The 18,096-nt window shown below is 41.2% G+C and overlaps 2 protein-coding genes across 4 annotated transcripts; one reads left to right on the forward strand and one right to left on the reverse strand.

Annotated features, from left to right (window-relative positions):
* The first annotated feature begins 29 nt into the window (after window positions 1-29).
* On the forward strand, window positions 30-2,734 carry LOC116254272 (peroxiredoxin-2B-like). Its single transcript, XM_031629545.2, has 4 exons — window positions 30-165; window positions 301-1,570; window positions 1,979-2,058; window positions 2,263-2,734. Exons 2-4 carry the CDS (start codon window positions 1,416-1,418, stop codon window positions 2,514-2,516), a joined length of 489 nt encoding a protein of 162 aa, XP_031485405.1. The 5' UTR covers window positions 30-165; window positions 301-1,415; the 3' UTR covers window positions 2,517-2,734.
* On the reverse strand, window positions 1,566-17,522 carry LOC116254267 (uncharacterized). Of its 3 annotated transcripts, none has more exons than XM_050075687.1 (4): window positions 16,908-17,522; window positions 16,685-16,825; window positions 2,996-3,122; window positions 1,566-1,633 (listed from the first exon to the last, which is right to left on the reverse strand). In XM_050075687.1, the coding sequence occupies exons 1-4, from the start codon at window positions 17,211-17,213 to the stop codon at window positions 1,581-1,583; spliced, it is 627 nt and encodes a 208-aa protein (XP_049931644.1). In that variant the 5' UTR covers window positions 17,214-17,522; the 3' UTR covers window positions 1,566-1,580. The 3 variants fall into 3 exon arrangements, with proteins under 3 accessions (XP_049931644.1, XP_031485392.1, XP_031474244.1); XM_031629532.2 differs by lacking the exons at window positions 16,685-16,825; window positions 16,908-17,522 and adding exons at window positions 3,834-3,974; window positions 4,047-4,550; XM_031618384.2 differs by lacking the exons at window positions 1,566-1,633; window positions 2,996-3,122 and adding an exon at window positions 15,709-16,187 and having other exon boundaries at window positions 16,908-17,461.
* Between the last annotated feature and the right edge of the window lie 574 nt (window positions 17,523-18,096).

Consider the following 18,096-nt stretch of genomic DNA (forward strand, 5'->3'; position numbering starts at 1 on the left):
TGTTATTTTTGTTAGAGGAACAGCTGAATGTCTGGAAAAACCATTTCTGCATTGGATTCCGGTGATTCAAATGCATCATTTTGAATAAGCAGGTCATATGTGCATGACACTATGACTCATTTCAGTGGGAACAATCAACTCTCACAGGAAATCACCTTCAATGAGGTAAGTGCGCACATTTTCCTAGGATATAAAAGGTTTGCACATGGTTTTGCAGCTATATTGTGTTTGATAGAACTTGATCTCCGATGTATTTAGATTGTTCAAATCCGAACTGATGTTCCTACTTTTTCTTTTCAGGTGTGAGGTATAGTCAATGTCGTAAAAGTCAGATTTCATTGGAAGCCTGAATGCTACGGCGTATTAGCCCGTACTTGCAACTAAAATTTCACAAGAATCCATCTTTCACAAATCGGAGCTTGACGAGATAAAAAAACTCCGGCCGATTGGACGCTATCGGGCTGTGTGTAGGCCGGAGAGTCCGGATGGCTGTAGAAATCTACGGTGTATACACACAGACGCACAAACAAGCCGTTCATTGAGGAGGCAAAGTATTTTTCAAATAGCGAAGAACCCTTCAAAAAAGCAAAACTCTACAATCAGCTTTCATGCGGGCAATAAGTATAAAGAATTTTAACAGAATTGGCGGAGGTGATCTAGACTTTTCAACTTGATAGACATTAGATGACAATTTTTTTTTTCTTTTATCTACAAATCCTGCAGTTCGAGAGAAATCATGGGAGGAAGAAAACAAATTTGAAACTTTCAATTCTATCTTCCCATTTTATGGTCATGGGTTCCAAACGTCCTACGGTCTCCTTTCACGAGATAAAATATGTATTGTAAATGAAAAATTATGAGCTAAAAAGTTAACAAATTCGAAATCCAATTTTCTTTTCTGTCAAGAAGGAATGAAGCAATAATTTCACCCAAATTTTCACGTTTTCCACAGCGCATTAAAGTTTTACGAATAAGCTCAATGAAGACGAATTCAAGTACTTCCCATAAATGATCAGGTCCACTATCACGAGGAAATAGGATTTTCATTAAGCGCAAAATGATAAATTCTGAAAAAGATTATGAAAATACAAAAGCTTCTGTAGAAATTCGGGAAAAATTGATTGAAAAAAAAAACATGCAATAACATGTGCAAAAAATTGATTACATACCATATTTGAGGATAGTATGCAAGGAAACAACGTAGACAGAATCCTCAGTGCAATCTGAGTGCCAGTGATCTTTAGCTGTTCCTTCCCTTCATTCACAATGGATAGGCCTACTTATTTTCTTGATCCCTGAAGCCAACTCCCCACAACATCCTCTCCACCATACCATCACCGTCTCTCCTAATAGTACCGCATAAGCTCTGAGGAACAGCAACAAGAAGAGAGGGAAAGAAAAGAAAGAAGAGAGAAATGGCACCGATTGCAGTAGGCAACTCCCTTCCGGATGGAACCATCTCTTACTTCGACGCCGATGACAAGCTGCAGGAGGCCACCGTCCATTCCCTGACCGCGGGGAAGAAAGTCATCCTCTTCGGTGTCCCAGGAGCCTTCACGCCTACCTGCAGGTCTGTGATCTCATCCTCCCGCATATCCTGATCCTCTGTTACGTAGCCGCGCGCCTAGGTGCCCTGCTCCCCATGCATTAAGTTAGCTTCCTCGAGAAGAAATCTCCAAAGTTCTTTATCATTATTAATAGATTATTATTAATGAAATCAGCTTGTTGGTTTTGTTGGCATTTTGCAACTTGTAAAGTTTCAGGTTTTCTTTGGTTGAAACTTCCAATCTTTATATTGACCTTTCAAAATAAACCAGTTTAGGAATCCATTTTCATGCCTAGATCCTTGTAGATTACATCAGAATTCTGAAAGTGGATTTTAAAATATTTGATTTCTGTGAGCTAATTGATCAGCTTGCACTGTTTCCTTTTGTTCCTTTATGAAACAGTCAATTGACTAGATCTGTTGATTCTACAGCTTGCAGCATGTGCCTAGCTTCATCGACAATGCTGAGGAATTGAAATCAAAGGGCATCGATGAAATTTACCTCATCAGTGGTACGCAATGAAGTTTTTCTATTTGTTGATGATCCCTGTCTAAGATGATTCTGAACCAGTTAGACATGCTTCTTAACATTTTCTTGATGAAAATATGCTTGCATTGGTTGTGGTTTTTTGCTTGAATTTGATATCTTCAATTAACTGCTGTCTGGGTATTTGGATTTGTTTCCTGAACTCATCTGCGGGGACGCTGTTTTGCAGTTAATGACCCCTTCGTGCTCAAGGCTTGGGCTCAGACGTACCCCCACAACAAGCATGTCAAGTTCCTTGCAGATGGGTCTGCTGCTTATACTCATGCCCTTGGCCTTGAGCTTGATCTCACTGAGAAAGGGCTCGGTGTCCGCTCCCGCAGGTTCGCGCTCTTGGCTGATAACCTGGAAGTAAAGCTTGCCAACATTGAAGAAGGGGGTGACTTCACCATCACCAGTGCTGAAGACATCTTCAAAGCTCTCTAGATGTGTGCCATCTATGCCATATTTGCCTTTAGTGCTCTCTATCATTCTTTTGCTCAATTAGACTTTGCTTTGTTTTTCTATTTAGCGCATGGCAATGTTATTTCGCTAAGCGATGCTGTTTTGCTGTTGAACATGATTCTTGGAGCCATGATTGAACTCGTTCCGATGTTCGATTCAATTCCTTACAGTGTCAATCTTATTCTTCTTGTTAAGTTCAATCACTGTCGAGAAGCTGAGTAACTTTTAAAACAGAGTTGGCTTTTCCCACTGCTTACAGGAAGCCCCAGAACAACATGTTTAATATGCACACACACACACACACACAGGGAGAGAGAGAGAGAGAGAGAGAGAGAGAGAGAGAAAGAACCGTCACAACGAGAACCAGAGGCAAGTACTGCTTTAATTCCAGAAGGTCGTCAGAATGAAAAAAAAAAAGTGTTATTAAATTGAAATGTGATAAATTGGACTTCAATATTTACTGGGCATGGACATCCATTGCCTGCCGAGAGCCACAGCCTCCAGAGTCCCCTTCTTTCTGATATCCACCACTACAGCCGAAAGCTTCCCCTTGTGTTTCAAAGCTCTAGACTCGATCTCCACTTCCTCCTGCATCAATACAATATTTTCGATTATTTTTCATTCAATATGCTCAGTATAAAACAGTACAATCGACAGGGGAATGCACAGATCAATTGGTGCATTCTTAGGTTATTCAAATCAGCTGATATATTTACTGCAATTGATCTAATCCAAGGTTCTCAGTTCTTGTCTGTGGTCAGATACATGCCGAAAGAGATGCAGTCTTCCTTACCCCAAACTTTCATCCTTAAACTACGCGTTATAAATTGATATTAATGTGATTGGAACCATTCATCATCGGCTATTAGCAAGGATTTTATTTTTAGCTTATATCACTGGAAAGTGTATAAAATGCATGTCAATTGTATATAAGAAAAGGATGGTTGTAAGTAAATATCAAGTAAAGATTCATAAGTTCCAGTTTTCTTGAAACCATGCACAAATGGAGCTAGAGAGATCCCTTCACCCATGGAATCGGCAGAAAGTGGAAGGGCTTTAAGAACACAATTTCATAAGCACAGTAGCTGTTGCAACTCACAAAGGAGAAACGACTCGCCCTCCATTTTTGTCAACTTCTAGCCTTTGCTCAGCCCTAAATGAACTGTTGACTTCGACATATTAAATAAGATTTGATACCAACTGTTGAATCGAGTAGTTGAAACTTATAGCTGCATTAGTTAAAATTAGAATCCGCCATCGGACAGCGTAGACGTAGGAAGAAAGAGGGAGAGAGCTCACCTCGGCTGAGACGTCCAAGTAGTAAGAAATTGACAAGTCAACGGAGATTTTGATTGGTAGATCGCACGACATGATGGCAACGGCGCTCATGGCGTCGATCAGCGTCGCCATGGCTCCTCTGCTCCACTTTCCCTCATCGTCCTGTCATCCCCAACAACCAAAACCGTGAGACACAGAGTGAGCGAGAGAGAGAGGGAGGGAGGGAGAGCATACAGTGAGTATTTTGGGCACGGGGAGAGAGCAGACGAAGCGGCCGGGCTCTGTACGATCGAATCTCAGGCCGGTGAGCGCGAGATACTCGTTTGTCCCCTCCCTCTCTGGCAGGCTTTTCATGGATTCTAGCCACATCCTCGCTCTCTCCACCGCGTCTTCAGCTCCTGAACGCATACTTCTTCTTCGCCGCTCGACTCCTCTGTCCTCTTCCTTTCGTCCTTTCTTCTGCTGCACAGCATCAAAGGCTATTGATACGACGAAAAATGACAGGCATTAAAACAGCAGTCTCGCCCTCCCCACATTAAGAAAAGTTGTCCAAATCCTTCGGTTTCCCTCTGCAGCAGGGGCGGGATCAAAGGACGAGGAATAACCGCAGGGGAAACGCCGGAACCGTAATGGCGGAACAACTTCTACACAAAAAATGGCGGTAATCGTCCGTCGCTGAAGAAGAAGAAGACGCTGTTGGGACTTTACAACCAGTTGTCGGTGAGTTCCCACATGGTTTAGCATATGTGCACGTGAATGGTATGGCTTAGTACACTCCTAGTTTATTAGTTTAGTGGAGCAGTTGTGGAAATTAATAATAAGTTATTAATTTGTTCATGATTAGAAGCAACTAAGAAGTTAACCTCTGCTAATGCAAGTGGCAAAGTCATCCCTGCTTTTGATTTAGTGTCAGAGTAGTGTTGGCGTCAAATTTGCTAATTAAAGCAAAATATTCCTTCCCATGAGATGACATAGATTACAGTAGAAAGAATGGAAAATAATGAGTTAATAGAATGACATACAGGTAATTTCAGATTCGAATCTGAATCTCAATTCATAATTCGAACCTGATTTTTATATTTACATTTTAATCCCAAATCGATTTTTAAACTGAATCTGAGGCAAATTACAGTGTTAAACTACAACTTTCAAATTTTATGGACACTAGATATAGCTAGGATATTTGTTTATACTAAATTTGATTCGAACCTGAAATTGAATTCAAATTCAAATCTGACTGAATGTTGACTAAAATCTAAATCTAAATCCGATCCAAATCAAAGCCCCATTTGATGTTATTTTCTGATCCAATTTCATAATCAAATGTCAAAATTTTTTTCCACCTGATTTTTTTTTAAAAAAAAACGGTTTAGTTGTATATCAGATCTAGATGGGATTTATTGGCATCATATCTTTGAACATACGCTACTAGGTTCACTTTTTAAATTTATGGCTCCTTCATTCATGGCCGAACTGGTCACCTAACGGTCTGGCAGGGCAAAACCTTATTTTCAGTGGAATCGTTCCTTCTAGGAATCATTTTCCCGAAGAAGACTAATGCTCTCATCAAGTTTTGCCTTGGCCATAACAACTTCACGATGTGACGATGGGCATGCAACAGGACCTCAAATGGAGTCATTATGTTGCGTATATTGTTGATCTGACTCAAGCTCAATACGAATCTGGCGAAGATGAATACACACTGAAACCACAGGCTTGACAGGATGATGACCCTTGCAGTGTGGTTTTTGGTTATGATATTTTCTTGAATTTGATATCTTCAAGTAACTGCTGATCATTCGATTCTCTCCAAAGTTCTCATGTGCATGTAGATATCAATGCAGTTGACAACTCTTTTGTGTTGAAGCCATGAGGGATACCGCCACACCAAGCAGGTTAAGTTTTTTGCAGATGGTCTTGTACCTTATACACTGCCCTTGGCCTGAGCTTGTTCTCTCTGAGAAAGGGTTTGGGTTCGGTTGATGAGCAGGTAAACGGTCTCTGTCATTTTTGGGCTTCTAGGGGTAAAGCCAAGTTGGCTCTTTATTGTATTGAATTCTGGTTCAAGTCTTGTTTTGCATCTGGTGCATGGCAATGCCGTTTAGTTGAAAGAGCACCGCAGTGTTACTATCGACAATGGCTTTTGAAGTAGTGCAATTCAACTTTTTCAGATAGAAGACCGCTAGATGCAGTTCCACAACGGATGGCAATTTCTTTCTGCCTGTTATAAGATCTGTTTCTAACAGAAGTTTTAGAACTGAGTTCTTTTTACACCACTGCATATTAAAGGCTCTCTAATTCGAAGGTGCGAGCTGCACAATGTTTGTGAGTGAAGAAAAAGATAATTCAGTAAACTTTATTTCTTTTCTAATATTTTCTTTTTCACCATGGTTTTTATGTTGAAGCATGTAAAGATGGGTCTTGAAACCGGGTCGGGGTCTAGAGCCGATCCAGCTTGTAGCCCTTGTTGGGCCTTACTTAAAGAGTTGTAACCCTAATTTCTAAAGTGAATGAAGTTTTAAGAGAGAGAGAGAGAGAGAGAGTCTGGCGGCTACTGGGCACCAGACCTTCTCACCCGTGGTTTTTTCTCCCTCTCGTTGAAGGTTTTCCATGTTACATTCATGTTTTTCTCGCTTTTACTGTTTCTACATGGTATCAGAGCCGTGACTAGTTTGTGAAAATTTTTGCCGGCCGTGAAGTTCTAGCCCTGATCTTTCCATCGCTTGCTGTTCTTATTCCGCCGCGCTGCCGCCGCCTCCGCTTCCATTGTTGCTGCCGATTCCGGCTACTCTTGCTGCTGGTTTCTGGCTGCAGCCCAGCTCACGCCCGTCGTGCTCCATCGCCAGCGCAGCTCCGCCTTCTCTACTGTCGCCCTAAGTCCCCATCGCTCAGCATCTGTCAGCGCCTAGCGTCGTCCATCGCTCAACACTCACTGTCGCCCGCCATTTTGTGCTCCGTTGTTGTTGCCCGAGGCCTGTTATAAGATCTGTTTCTAACAGAAGTTTTAGAACCGAGTTCTTTTTACACCACTGCTTATTAAAGGCTCTCTAATTCGAAGGTGCGAGCTGCACAATGTTTGTGAGTGAAGAAAAAGATAATTCAGTAAACTTTATTTCTTTTCTAATATTTTCTTTTTCACCATGGTTTTTATGTTGAAGTACGTAAAGATCGGTCTTGAAACCGGGTCTGGGTCTAGAGCCGATCCAGCTTGTAGCCCTTGTTGGGCCTTACTTAAAGAGTTGTAACCCTAATTTCTAAAGTGAATGAAGTTTTAAGAGAGAGAGAGAGAGTCTGGCGGCTAGTGGGCACCAGACCTCCTCACCCGTGGTTTTTTCTCCCTCTCGTTGAAGGTTTTCCATGTTACATTCATGTTTTTCTCGCTTTTACTGTTTCTACATGGTATCAGAGCCGTGACTAGTTTGTGAAATTTTTTGCCGGCCATGAAGTTCTAGCCCTGATCTTTCCATCGCTTGCTGTTCTTATTCCGCCGCGCTGCCGCCGCCTCCGCTTCCATTGTTGCTGCCGATTCCGGCTACTCTTGCTGCTGGTTTCTGGCTGCAGCCCAGCTCACGCCCGTCGTGCTCCATCGCCAGCGCAGCTCTGCCTTCTCTACTGTCACCCTAAGTCCCCATCGCTCAGCATCTGTCAGCGCCTAGCGTCGTCCATCGCTCAACACTCACTGTCGCCCGCCATTTTGTGCTCCGTTGTTGTTGCCCGAGGCCTCCCTTGCTGTTTGCCGTCGTCTGATGTGTGTCGGTTGTCGTTGTTCTCTTCCTGCCCGTGAAGCCCATAGAGATCGGTCGCACTGATTTGTCAGTTCCCTGCGTCACCACCTAGCATCGTCCTGTCTGCTGTTCCCGGTTGTCGTTTGTTGTTCCTTCTTTGTGCTTGTTTCTTGGTTAGGCCTTTTTTGCTTTGGTGAACCCGATGTGGTGGCGGATTCTCATATGGGGGAGTCAATTTTTGACAGTGGTGCTACCCACCACATGACTGGCGATCCTAAGGTCTTTCATGGGTATAAGCTTTCGTCAAGAAAGGAACAGGTGTCTCTTGCCGATGGTTCCTTTATTTCTATGGCTGGAAAACAGAGTCTCTCACTTTTGAACAAGTTCTTAGTCCATAATGCTCTACATGTTTCTCATCTTCCCTTGAACCTCTTGTCGATTAGCAAGATTACAAAAGAGTTGAATTGTGAACTTATTTTTTCTGCTGATCGCTGTGTTCTGCAGGACTTGGTGACATGGAAGAGAATTGGGATTGGTTTGTTTTCTGAATGGCTATATCATTTACCTATGAGTGCCGCTACTGCCCTCATGACAGCCGCCAGCAAAACAACGAAGAGTAGAGAGGACTCCCTTTAATCGATTCTGCGTTGGCATGAGCGCCTTAGACACCTTCCTTTTGGAATTCTAAGACAGTTATTTCCTGATCTGTGTTCTAGGTTAGATATGACTATGGTGTCTTGTGATGTCTATCACCTGACCAAACATGTTAGGGCTTCATACCCTGTGTCTACCCATCGTTCTAACGAGGTGTTTGTCATGATTCACTCTGATGTGTGGAGGCCTTTAGGAATTCCTTCTTGTCATGGTTTTCAGTATTTTATCACCTTTATAGATGATTGTTTTCGTAACACTATTGTTTATTTGCTGAAAGACTGTAGTGAAGTTCCTACTGTCATAGAAACTTTCATTACTTATGTACAAACTCAATATGGAGCATTTGTTAAGACCTTTCGGTCTGACAATGCTCATGAGTATACATGTACGTCTGTTGATAGCTTCTTTTGGAAAAAGGAAATTGTTCATGAAACTTCTTGTAGTTATACTTCTCAAAATGGAGTTGTTGAACGAAAGAATCGCCAGTTACTGAATATGACTCGGGCACTTCTTTTTCAACATCATGTTCCAAAATATTGGGGGGATGTTGTGTTGATCAGTGCATATCTAATTAACCATATGCCTAGTCGTATGTTGAATGGGCAGACGTCTCACTCTATGTTGCCGGGGAGTTGTTAACCTTTCTCTCTTCCACCTAGAGTTTTTGGATGTGTTTGTTTTATTCACAATCACAGTCCTAATATTAAAAAGCTTGATCCTAGGTCAGTTAAGGGCGTTTTTATAGGTTATTCCCCAGGATATAAGTGTCGAGACCCTTCCACAGGTCGTGCCTATGTTACCAAAGATGTCACCTTCCTGGAACATGTTTCATATTTTGGTAGGAATTCTCTCCAGGGTGAGAGGTCTACAATGAGAGAAGAATATTCTTCCAATCAAGAGATTCAGTTTACAGATTTTTTGGAATACAAGAAGGAAGAGATTGAGGTTACTAACCCTCTAGGGCACAATGAGGATGATGGATGTTCAACTGTGGATAAGGAGGGACATGACCATTTGTTTGGACAGGTTTACTCTAGGCGAAAGTCGCCTACCGCAGGACCCACTGATGAAGCTGACGAAGCGATGCCCTCTGGTGACAAAAATCCTACTTCAAATCCTAATGCTACTCCTTTCCTGGATGACCCAAGTCATGCCCAAGAGATGTCAGTTGAAGGTACTCAGGTAGAGGCTAAAAGTAAAGATTTACCCATTGCTCTTAGAAAGGGTGTCAGGTCATGTACTCAACACCCTATTGATAATTTTATATTTTATTCTAGACTGAGCAATCTTCTCTTTCTTTGGCTGTGATTCCCAAAACTGTTGCTGAAGTTCAAGGTGATTCCAAGTGAACTGATGCGATGCAAGAAGAAATGGAAGCCCTGAGAAGAAATATGACATAGGAAGTTGTAAAGATCCATGAGACAGCTCACTTGGTTGGATCCAAGTGGGTCTACACCATCAAATACAAACCAGATGGAAGTGTTGAAAGATACAAAGCTCGTCTTGTGGCCAAAAGGGTTTAGTCAGAAATATGTGATTGATTACTTGGAGACCTTTGCTTTACTTGCAAAAATGAAGACAATTAGAGTTGTTATCTCCCTAGCTGTGATGAAGGAGTGGAGGATGTACCAACTGAATGTTAAGAATGCATTTCTCAATGGCGATCTCGAAGAGGAGGGGTATATATATATATATGCCCTCATGATATGAAGAACCAGAAAAATATTGTAAACTAAAAAAGGCTTTATATGGTCTCAAGCAATCGCTCAGAGCATGGTTCGAACGACTCAAACGAGTAATGCAACATTATGGCTACAATCAAGGGAATGGAAACCATACTCTATTTGTGAAGAGGAAAGAAGGGAAAGTCACTCTGTTACTTGTTTATGTGGATGACATGATTGTTACAGGTGATGAAGATGATGAAATCACAAAGCTAAAAGTGTTACTGGCTGCCGAATTTGATCTCAAGGATCTTTATAAACTGAAGTACTTTCTTGGTATTGAGATTGTTAGGTCCAGTACCAGCCTTATGTTAAATCAATAGAAATGCACACTAGATCTATTGGAGTAGACCGGTAAGCTGGGGTGTAGACCAACTTCTACTCCTCTTCATGTTGGGCACAAGTTGAGCATTAGAGATGGGGAGTTGCTCTGTGAAGTAGCCAAATGAAGATATCAACATCTTGTTGGGAAGTTGATTTATCTTACCCTTCTCGACCAGATATCACTTTTGTTGTGAATGTACTGAGTCAATTTATGCATGCTCCGACTGATGCACACTTGAAGGTTGTGGACTTGTGCTATTTGAAGAGGAATCCTAGCAAGGGGCTCTTATATGTGAAACAAGAGTTTGTTGAAATCGAAGGGTATTTCGATGCTGACTGGGCAGGTTGTGCTGATACTAGAAGGTCTACCTCAAGGTACTGTGTCTACTTGGAAGGAAACCTTGTTATTTGGAGAAGCAAGAGGCAAGATGTGTGTTCTCGATCTAGAGCAGAGGCTAAGTATAGAACTATTGTTATGGGAGTGTCAGAGTTACTATGGCTGAAAATATTGCTAGCTGATATTGGGATAGAGATTGGAGGACCTATGAAGATATACTGTGACAACAAGTCTGCAATCAACCTAGCCAATAACCCTATACTACATGACAGAACAAAGCATGTTGAGATTGATCGCCACTTTATCCGTGAGAGGGTTGATGCTAAAGAGTTAATCTTACCTTACATGAAGTCTGAAGACCAAACCACTGATGTTTTGAATAAAGCTCTATCTTCAACTTCTTTTAAGAGAAATGTATCCAAGTTGGGCATGTTTGATATGTATGCCCAACTTGAGGGGGAGTGTTGAAGCATGTAAAGATGGGTCTTGGGACTGGGTCTAGATCTAGACCTTATCCAGCTTGTAGCCCTTGTTGGGCCTTACTTAAAGACTTGGAACCCTAATTTCTAAAGTGAATGAAGTTTTAAGAGAGAGAGAGTCTGGCGGCTAGTGGGCACCAGACCTCCTCACCCGTGGTTTTTTTCTCCCTCTCGTTGAGGGTTTTCCATGTTACATCTGTGTTCTCGCTTTTACTGTTTCTACACTTTACAACTCTATATATAGTTTACAAATGAGATAACTATGGTAACAACATTAAAGGATATCAATACGAGATTCAAAGGATTTTTTGTTTCTAAATTGTGAATTTGATTATAACTGAAGACTCATAACCACTTGCTATATTTTAGTCATTATCTCTTTTCCTTGACTTGAGGGATTTCCTTAACATGATCCCTCAATCTGAATGGGGGCTCCACAACATTCAACTTGGTTATGAAATTTCCAGGATTAGAGTTGAGTGCCTTTGTTAAGCCATCGGCTAGTTGTTCACTCGTCTGAATGAATTTAATGTGAATATGACTCTTGCTAACATGATCTCGTACAAAATGGAAGTTGACTTCAATGTGTTTCGTGTGTGCGTGAAATGCAAGGCTATTTTGCAATGCATAATGCTCCAAGATTATAACACCATAGTATAAGAGGCTGAATCACTTTTTCTTCTGGTTCCTGAAGTAGAGATTTTAGCCATAAACTTCCCTAGCAACACATGCAAGGGACTTGTACTCAGCCTCCATGCTGAAACAAGCACATTATTACCTAAAAATGTGACAAATTTCATAGTTGATTTTCAATCCTCTAAAATTCTAGCCCAATCAGCATCAGTGAAAATGCTAAGCTGCAATGATGGAGAGGGAACCAATTGAAGAGAATAGTGACTGGTTCCATTAAAATATCCTAGGATTCGCTTCACTATAGTCCAATGACCAGCTAAAGCTGCATGCATGAATTGGCATGCCCGGTTGATAACAAATGCAATGTCGGGTCGTGTAAGGGTAGCATATTGCAAGGCCCTAACTATGCTATATCATGAAACAATTGGTCATCTTGTTTTTCAGTGTTAATTAAGCTCTTTGGAGAAATAGATGCTTTGGATGCACTCATGTTTGCTCGGGAGATAATATTTTTGATATATTGTTGTTGACATAGATATAGAGCATTTGCTTTTCGAGTGACTTCGACTCCAAAAAAATATGATATTTTCCTAAATCCTTGATAGAAAATTCTTGCCCAAGCTGCTGAATTATTTTGGAAATACAAGTGGAAGAGGACCCAGTAATGATAAGGTCGTCAACATAGACTAACAAAAATAATCTTGCTTCTCCTTTAGTGTAGATAAAGAGCAAAGGATCGGATCGAGAAATTTGGAATCCAAGATTTTGTAGATGACAAATAAGTCAAGGATACCATGCTCTTGGTGTCTATTTGAGGCTATAGAGTGATTTGTCAAGTTTGCAAACATGGGTGGGATGTAGAGGATCAAAGAAACCATCAGACTAGGTCATGTAGACGTCTCCATCAAGATAGCCATTTAAACATTGTTAGAGTCTAGTTGATGTAGATCCCATTCAAATTGCATAGCCATGGTAAGAAGGACTCTGATTGTCATGGGTTCAATAGTGGACTAAAAGTCTCTTGATAGTTGATGCCAGCTTCTTGTAAAAATCTCCGAGCGCAACTAGTCGGGTTTTATATCAAGTGATGGAACCATCTGCATTGCGTTTGAGTTTGTAGACCCATTTAGAGCTGATAACATTGTTTTCTGGTAGAGGTGGAATGAAGTGCCACGTTTGATTTTGTCGAAGCGCAATGAATTCCTTGAGCATTTCTTGCTGCCATAGTTTGGTAGAAGCTTCATTCCAAGACGTGCGTTCCTTGGATTCGATTGCTCCAATAAGCGCCTTGGGAGTTAATGACCCAGTCATTGATCGAGTTGTCATCGTGTGAGTATGGCAAGTTGGTCTTGAGATATGTAGATCAATCTCTTTGTTATAGGTTGTCTCATGTAGAAATGCTTGTGATGGCGATGGTTATTGATCTTGAATATTGGAATCTGCATTATCTTCACCAAACTGGAGATGTTGCAGCCATATTGAAAGACAATAAAGTTAGTTGAGTGGCTGGAGCAATGACGTTGAGATCTTGATCCTGAGAACTGAATAAATAATGTTAACATTAGGTGGAACAATACCTTAAGGAGGCAGGTGTTCAATACGATCATCATGTTTATAGACTACAATACTTTTTGTTTTTTGATCCATAGTTCAAGTTTTTTCTGCATCGTCTTTGGGTAGTGAGACCTTATGAGAAGAAGGATTTTCAAAGGGTGCTTCATCAAATGGCAGGTCACAATAATTTATTTTCGACTTTCATCAAAGTAGAGATATCCTTTTTGTCTATTAGCATATTCAAGGAAAATGCATTTAACAGTCTTAGGTTGAAATTTCAAGAAATTGGTGGGAGTAAGAAGGGGATAGCATTTTGATACAAAAACTTGAAGATAGCCATAGTCGGGTGGCTGTCTAAACAATTTTTTAAAATGAAATTGGCGATTTAACTTAATTGTCGGAAGCCGATTAATAATATATATGGTTGTTATACAAGCATCAACCCAAAAGGAAAATTTTAATCTTGCATCATGCATCATACTGAGGGCAGTTTCTACAACATGTTTGTTCTTGCGCTCTACTATTCCATTCTGCTCAGGGGTATATGGACATGAAAAACGATGTAGGATTTCATTCACCTCAGAGAATTGTCGCAACTCATTATTATAAAACTTTCCTCCATTATCTGATTGGATAGTGGATATGTAATATCCTAGTTGCTTCTCCACAAGTAATCTGAAATTTTTGAAGCATTCAGCAACGTCAAATTTGGCCTTTAATGGGAAAATGTAGGAGTAACAAGAAAAGTTGTCCACAATGAACAGAAAATATCTGAATCCTGTCTCTAGCATCCATGGGAGCTGGTCCCCAAACGTCTATATGCAAGATTTGTAATGGATGAGTAGCAATGAAATTCATAAGTAGGGAAAGGTTGTTTGTGAGATTTTCCAATGATGCACAATTCACACAATCTAGAACCTTTGGAGCATTATTGAAATACAGCTATGCAAATAAAGAAAGTTAACAATAGTCTTATTTGCATGGCCTAATCGCCTATGCTACAAAAAAAAATTGTGTAGAATTAGAACTTAATAGAAACCAGCTATTAAACGTTGCTGCTCACTACTTCTGCCTTCTCTTGGTGCAGAGATAAGATATAGTCCATTATGTACCTTTGGCCCCCGAAGTAGTACCTTCCCCATTTGTAGTTCCTCTGTAATAAATTTATGGGGTAAGAACTCAAATGTGCAGTTATTATCAGATGTAAACTTTTCCACAAATAATAAGTTATGAGATATTCTAGAAACATGTAATTGAGCATAAAAGAATTTTCATCCATATTAACAAATAAGTCTCCTTTATGACAAATAGACAGATAAGAGCCATTACCGATCATAACACCACTTGCTCCTTCATGTGTTGTTTTGTTTTTCATCATGTCTTCATTGGCTACAATGTGATTTGTAGTGCTAGTATTGATACCAATATTCTTCTGCAATTTCTTGAATGTTCATAGCAAAGAACACTTAAGGGATATCATAGCATGATCTAGCATAATATCCTATTCTGCTACAATACTGACATATGATAGGACTTTTCTGATAGCCTTTTTTGTTAGAATCATAGTTGCGTTGGGATTGATATTGGTGTTGCCTTGACCTTGATTTTGAGCTTGTTGTCCTCATCCATATTCTTGGAACCAACCTCTTCCACAGCAGCCACCATAGCCGTGATAGAATTTGCGTCTTCTTCCTCGGTTGTGGAAGGCACGTTCACCAGTTGTGTCATCTTTTGAGATATATCTCTTTCAAGCAAAGGAGACTAGAGTAAATGAAATCATTTTGCTTGATTAAGAAGAAAATCAACCAGCTGTTGTGTCATCTTTTGAGATATATCTCTTTCAAGCAAGGGAGACTTGAGTAAATGAAGTCATTTTTATTGATTAAAAAGAAAATTAACCAGCTCTGTGGTGGTGATTTTTGAAGGGTGGATTCCAGCAGTAAGAAGAGTTATGAAACTTTTGTATTCTACTGAAAGGCCGTTCATAACAGGCAACGTGTCTCCCAAAAATCTGATTCTCTCCAGATAAGTCCTCATACTCATAAATCCTTTTCTTATAAAATGCAATTCCTTTTTGAGAAGCACTCGCAGTGGATGCTGAGAGCCATACGCTTTTTTCAAAGTAGTTCAGGCTGATGACGCTCAAACAATTTGACCAAGAACAGTCATTCACTGTAGCTTTTATCCAGCTGAGAGCAAGATGATCAGAATTGCGCCATTGCTTATACTTTAGATTGGGATCAATTTTCCCATTGGTAGACATAGTTTTTGATGGAGCTGTTCCATCCACATACTCAAGAAGATCCTGTGATTCCATCACTTATTCCAGCTAACTTCTCTAATAAAGATAGTTATCTCCATTGAGCTTAACATATACTAAAGCGTTGATGGCATTCCTTTGAGTAGCAGGGATAAAAGAGAAAACGGATGCCATTAGTCCAGAAGAAGAAGAGGGCTATGATACCATGAAGAAAAAGATAATTCAATAAACTTTATTTCTTTCCCCCTTTTTTTTTACCATGGTTTACAACTCTATATATAATTTACAAATGAGATAATTATGTTAACAACATTAAATGACATCAATAAGAGATTCATAAGGTTTTCTGTTTCTAAATTGTAAATCTGATCATAAAGACTCATAACCACTTGCTATATTTTAGTCAGGGATTTCCTCGAAAGTGATAGCGTACTCGAATGGATACGGACGATCTCCGCAGTACACCGCGAACGCAGATTGCTGAAAAAGTTAGGGAGGACCTTCACAGTTAACAGAAATATATGTGAAAGAAAGCTCTTGTTTGCCTTCAAATTTTGCTAGTTACGGCCATCCATTGCCTTGCAAGGGCCACACGCTCCCCGGTCGCCTTCTTCCTGATCTCCACCACCACGGCCCACAGCTTCCCCTTGTGTGTCAATGCCCTGGACTCGATCTCCACTTCCTCCTGCACCATTTCAATTTTTACCATACTATTCAATCTATATGTTCAGGTAAATTGCCAGGTTAGAGCGTTATAGGCAGGCCAGAGAATAAATCGATCGGGGGATCAGTTCACGCTCGGGATAATGATATATGGGAAGAACAAAGGCTCAAGGACCGCCATTGTAAGCTGTTAATCATGGCAGCCGAAGACTTTTCGCCCATCTGCTTTTCTCTGTTGCCCAGAGATTTGAGCTCAGACTTGGGACAATAAATTTAGATTCACCAATTTAAATAAAGAATCGTGTCAGATTGGGTGTTTTATCAGTTTCTTACACTTGTTTTGACCTACATTATTTGAGATTCGACCTGACCTGCGGTCTTCGTCTGATGATCTTATCTGAAATATAAAACTAATAGGATCGGTGACCCATGTTTCTGTGAACGACTCCTTGTGTAATCAGAACTTCCGGCTCATTCCAAGGAGAGAGCGGAAAAAAGAGAGAGAGGGGGGGAGATCACCTTGGCCGCGACCTCTGAGAAGTAAGAGATGGAATATTCCACGGAAATTGGGGTTGGTAGGTCATACGACATAACGGCAAGGGCGCACATGTCGTCCATCAGCGTCGCCATGGCTCCTCTGCTCCACTTCCCTTCACTGTCCTTTCCTCCCCAACAATCGAAACCATGAGTCCATGTCATTTGAGAGCGAGCGAGCGAGCGAGAGAGAGAGAGAGAGGAATACCGTGACCGATCTGGGGACGCAGAGGGAGCAGACGAAGCGGGCGCGCTCGGTGCGGACGAACCTCAGGCCGGCGATGGCGAGGTACTCGTGCGTCCCTTCTTTCTCCGCCAGGCATTTCACCGACTCCAGCCATTCCCTCGCCCTCCTCACTCCATCTTCTTCCCTCCCATTTCCCCCCTTCATCTCCCCCTCTTCTTTCCTTCCTTCTGCTGCCTTATCAAAAATTAAGGCAAGAAAATAATTACAAGGCCGAGTAATGGACTCCTCAGGAAAAGGACGGGCACCGAAAACGCGGACTTCTTTCATTTCTACCTACGAGCCACCTCACCAAAAGCAAAATTTCCAAGCCCTTGTCGACGTTGTCGTTTGCCTTGTGCAGACAAGGCAGCACAGCAATGGCCGATCATCTCCCCTTCGGTCCCACCCCGGATGATCGCGTTCTTCTCTGATCTCCGGAATAGGACCCCGTCGGTGGGAAGTGGAGTCAAAACCAGCAGCTGCCGGAGAAGCCACGCTTCGTGGTTACCCGCTGGCCGGGTGGCGACTATTCTTTCGTGTGCCGGATTGCCTCCCCGGATTTTTCATTTATACTACCACTTCTAAGCTGTAATCCCAGTTCCTCCTCATTCAATTTGCATTTACCAAATAAGGGTCCATTTCCAATGATTGCCTTATCGTTGTTTGGTTTGACAAAAGTTTTGCCATACACGATTATCAGAAAATGAAAACATGATTTCAAGTATAGAAAAAAAAAAGCAAAAATGCCTTTTCTCTCTCCTCTCTCGATTACTGCGGATTCCGTGTAACCGTGTTCGGTGGCAGCCATTCCAGATGGCCGGCGAAAGCCCTAGGAGCGGCGTGGCTCCGGCTGAACCTAAAGTGAGTTTCCTTTGTTTACTCTCTTTTTAAAGTGCTTGTATGATTGTGTCTTAACGTAGGTTGCAGCGGCCGAGACCTGGGCAACCCTACTGCAGCAAACCCAAGGTGTGTTCTGTTTTGTTTGTTTGTTATTTTAACACAGGTCGAACAGAGTCTCTCTCTCTCTCTCTCTATATATATATATATATATAAATATATATATATATATATATATATATATATATGAGTCCCTTCAGCCAATTTTTCCGGCTTGGCTAATTGAAGATGTGACAAAAAACATAAAACAAAAGGAAAAGGAGTTAACCGGACG

This window comes from Nymphaea colorata, chromosome 1 (assembly GCF_008831285.2).
Source record: "Nymphaea colorata isolate Beijing-Zhang1983 chromosome 1, ASM883128v2, whole genome shotgun sequence".
Classification (NCBI taxonomy): Eukaryota; Viridiplantae; Streptophyta; class Magnoliopsida; order Nymphaeales; family Nymphaeaceae; genus Nymphaea; species Nymphaea colorata.

Bases quoted from the DNA above. Each gene is read 5' to 3' on its own strand.
- LOC116254272 (XM_031629545.2), top strand. From the start codon at position 1,416: ATGGCACCGATTGCAGTAGGCAACTCCCTTCCGGATGGAACCATCTCT. The intron at 1,571-1,978 runs GTCTGTGATCTC...TTGATTCTACAG, and splicing joins GCCTTCACGCCTACCTGCAG to CTTGCAGCATGTGCCTAGCT. The intron at 2,059-2,262 runs GTACGCAATGAA...GCTGTTTTGCAG, and splicing joins TGAAATTTACCTCATCAGTG to TTAATGACCCCTTCGTGCTC.
- LOC116254267 (XM_050075687.1), bottom strand. From the start codon at position 17,213: ATGAAAGAAGTCCGCGTTTTCGGTGCCCGTCCTTTTCCTGAGGAGTCC. The intron at 3,123-16,684 runs GTGATCTCCCCC...GTATTGATGCAG, and splicing joins TCTCAGAGGTCGCGGCCAAG to GAGGAAGTGGAGATCGAGTC. The intron at 1,634-2,995 runs GTAAATATTGAA...CATGGGGAGCAG, and splicing joins GCAATGGATGTCCATGCCCA to GGCACCTAGGCGCGCGGCTA.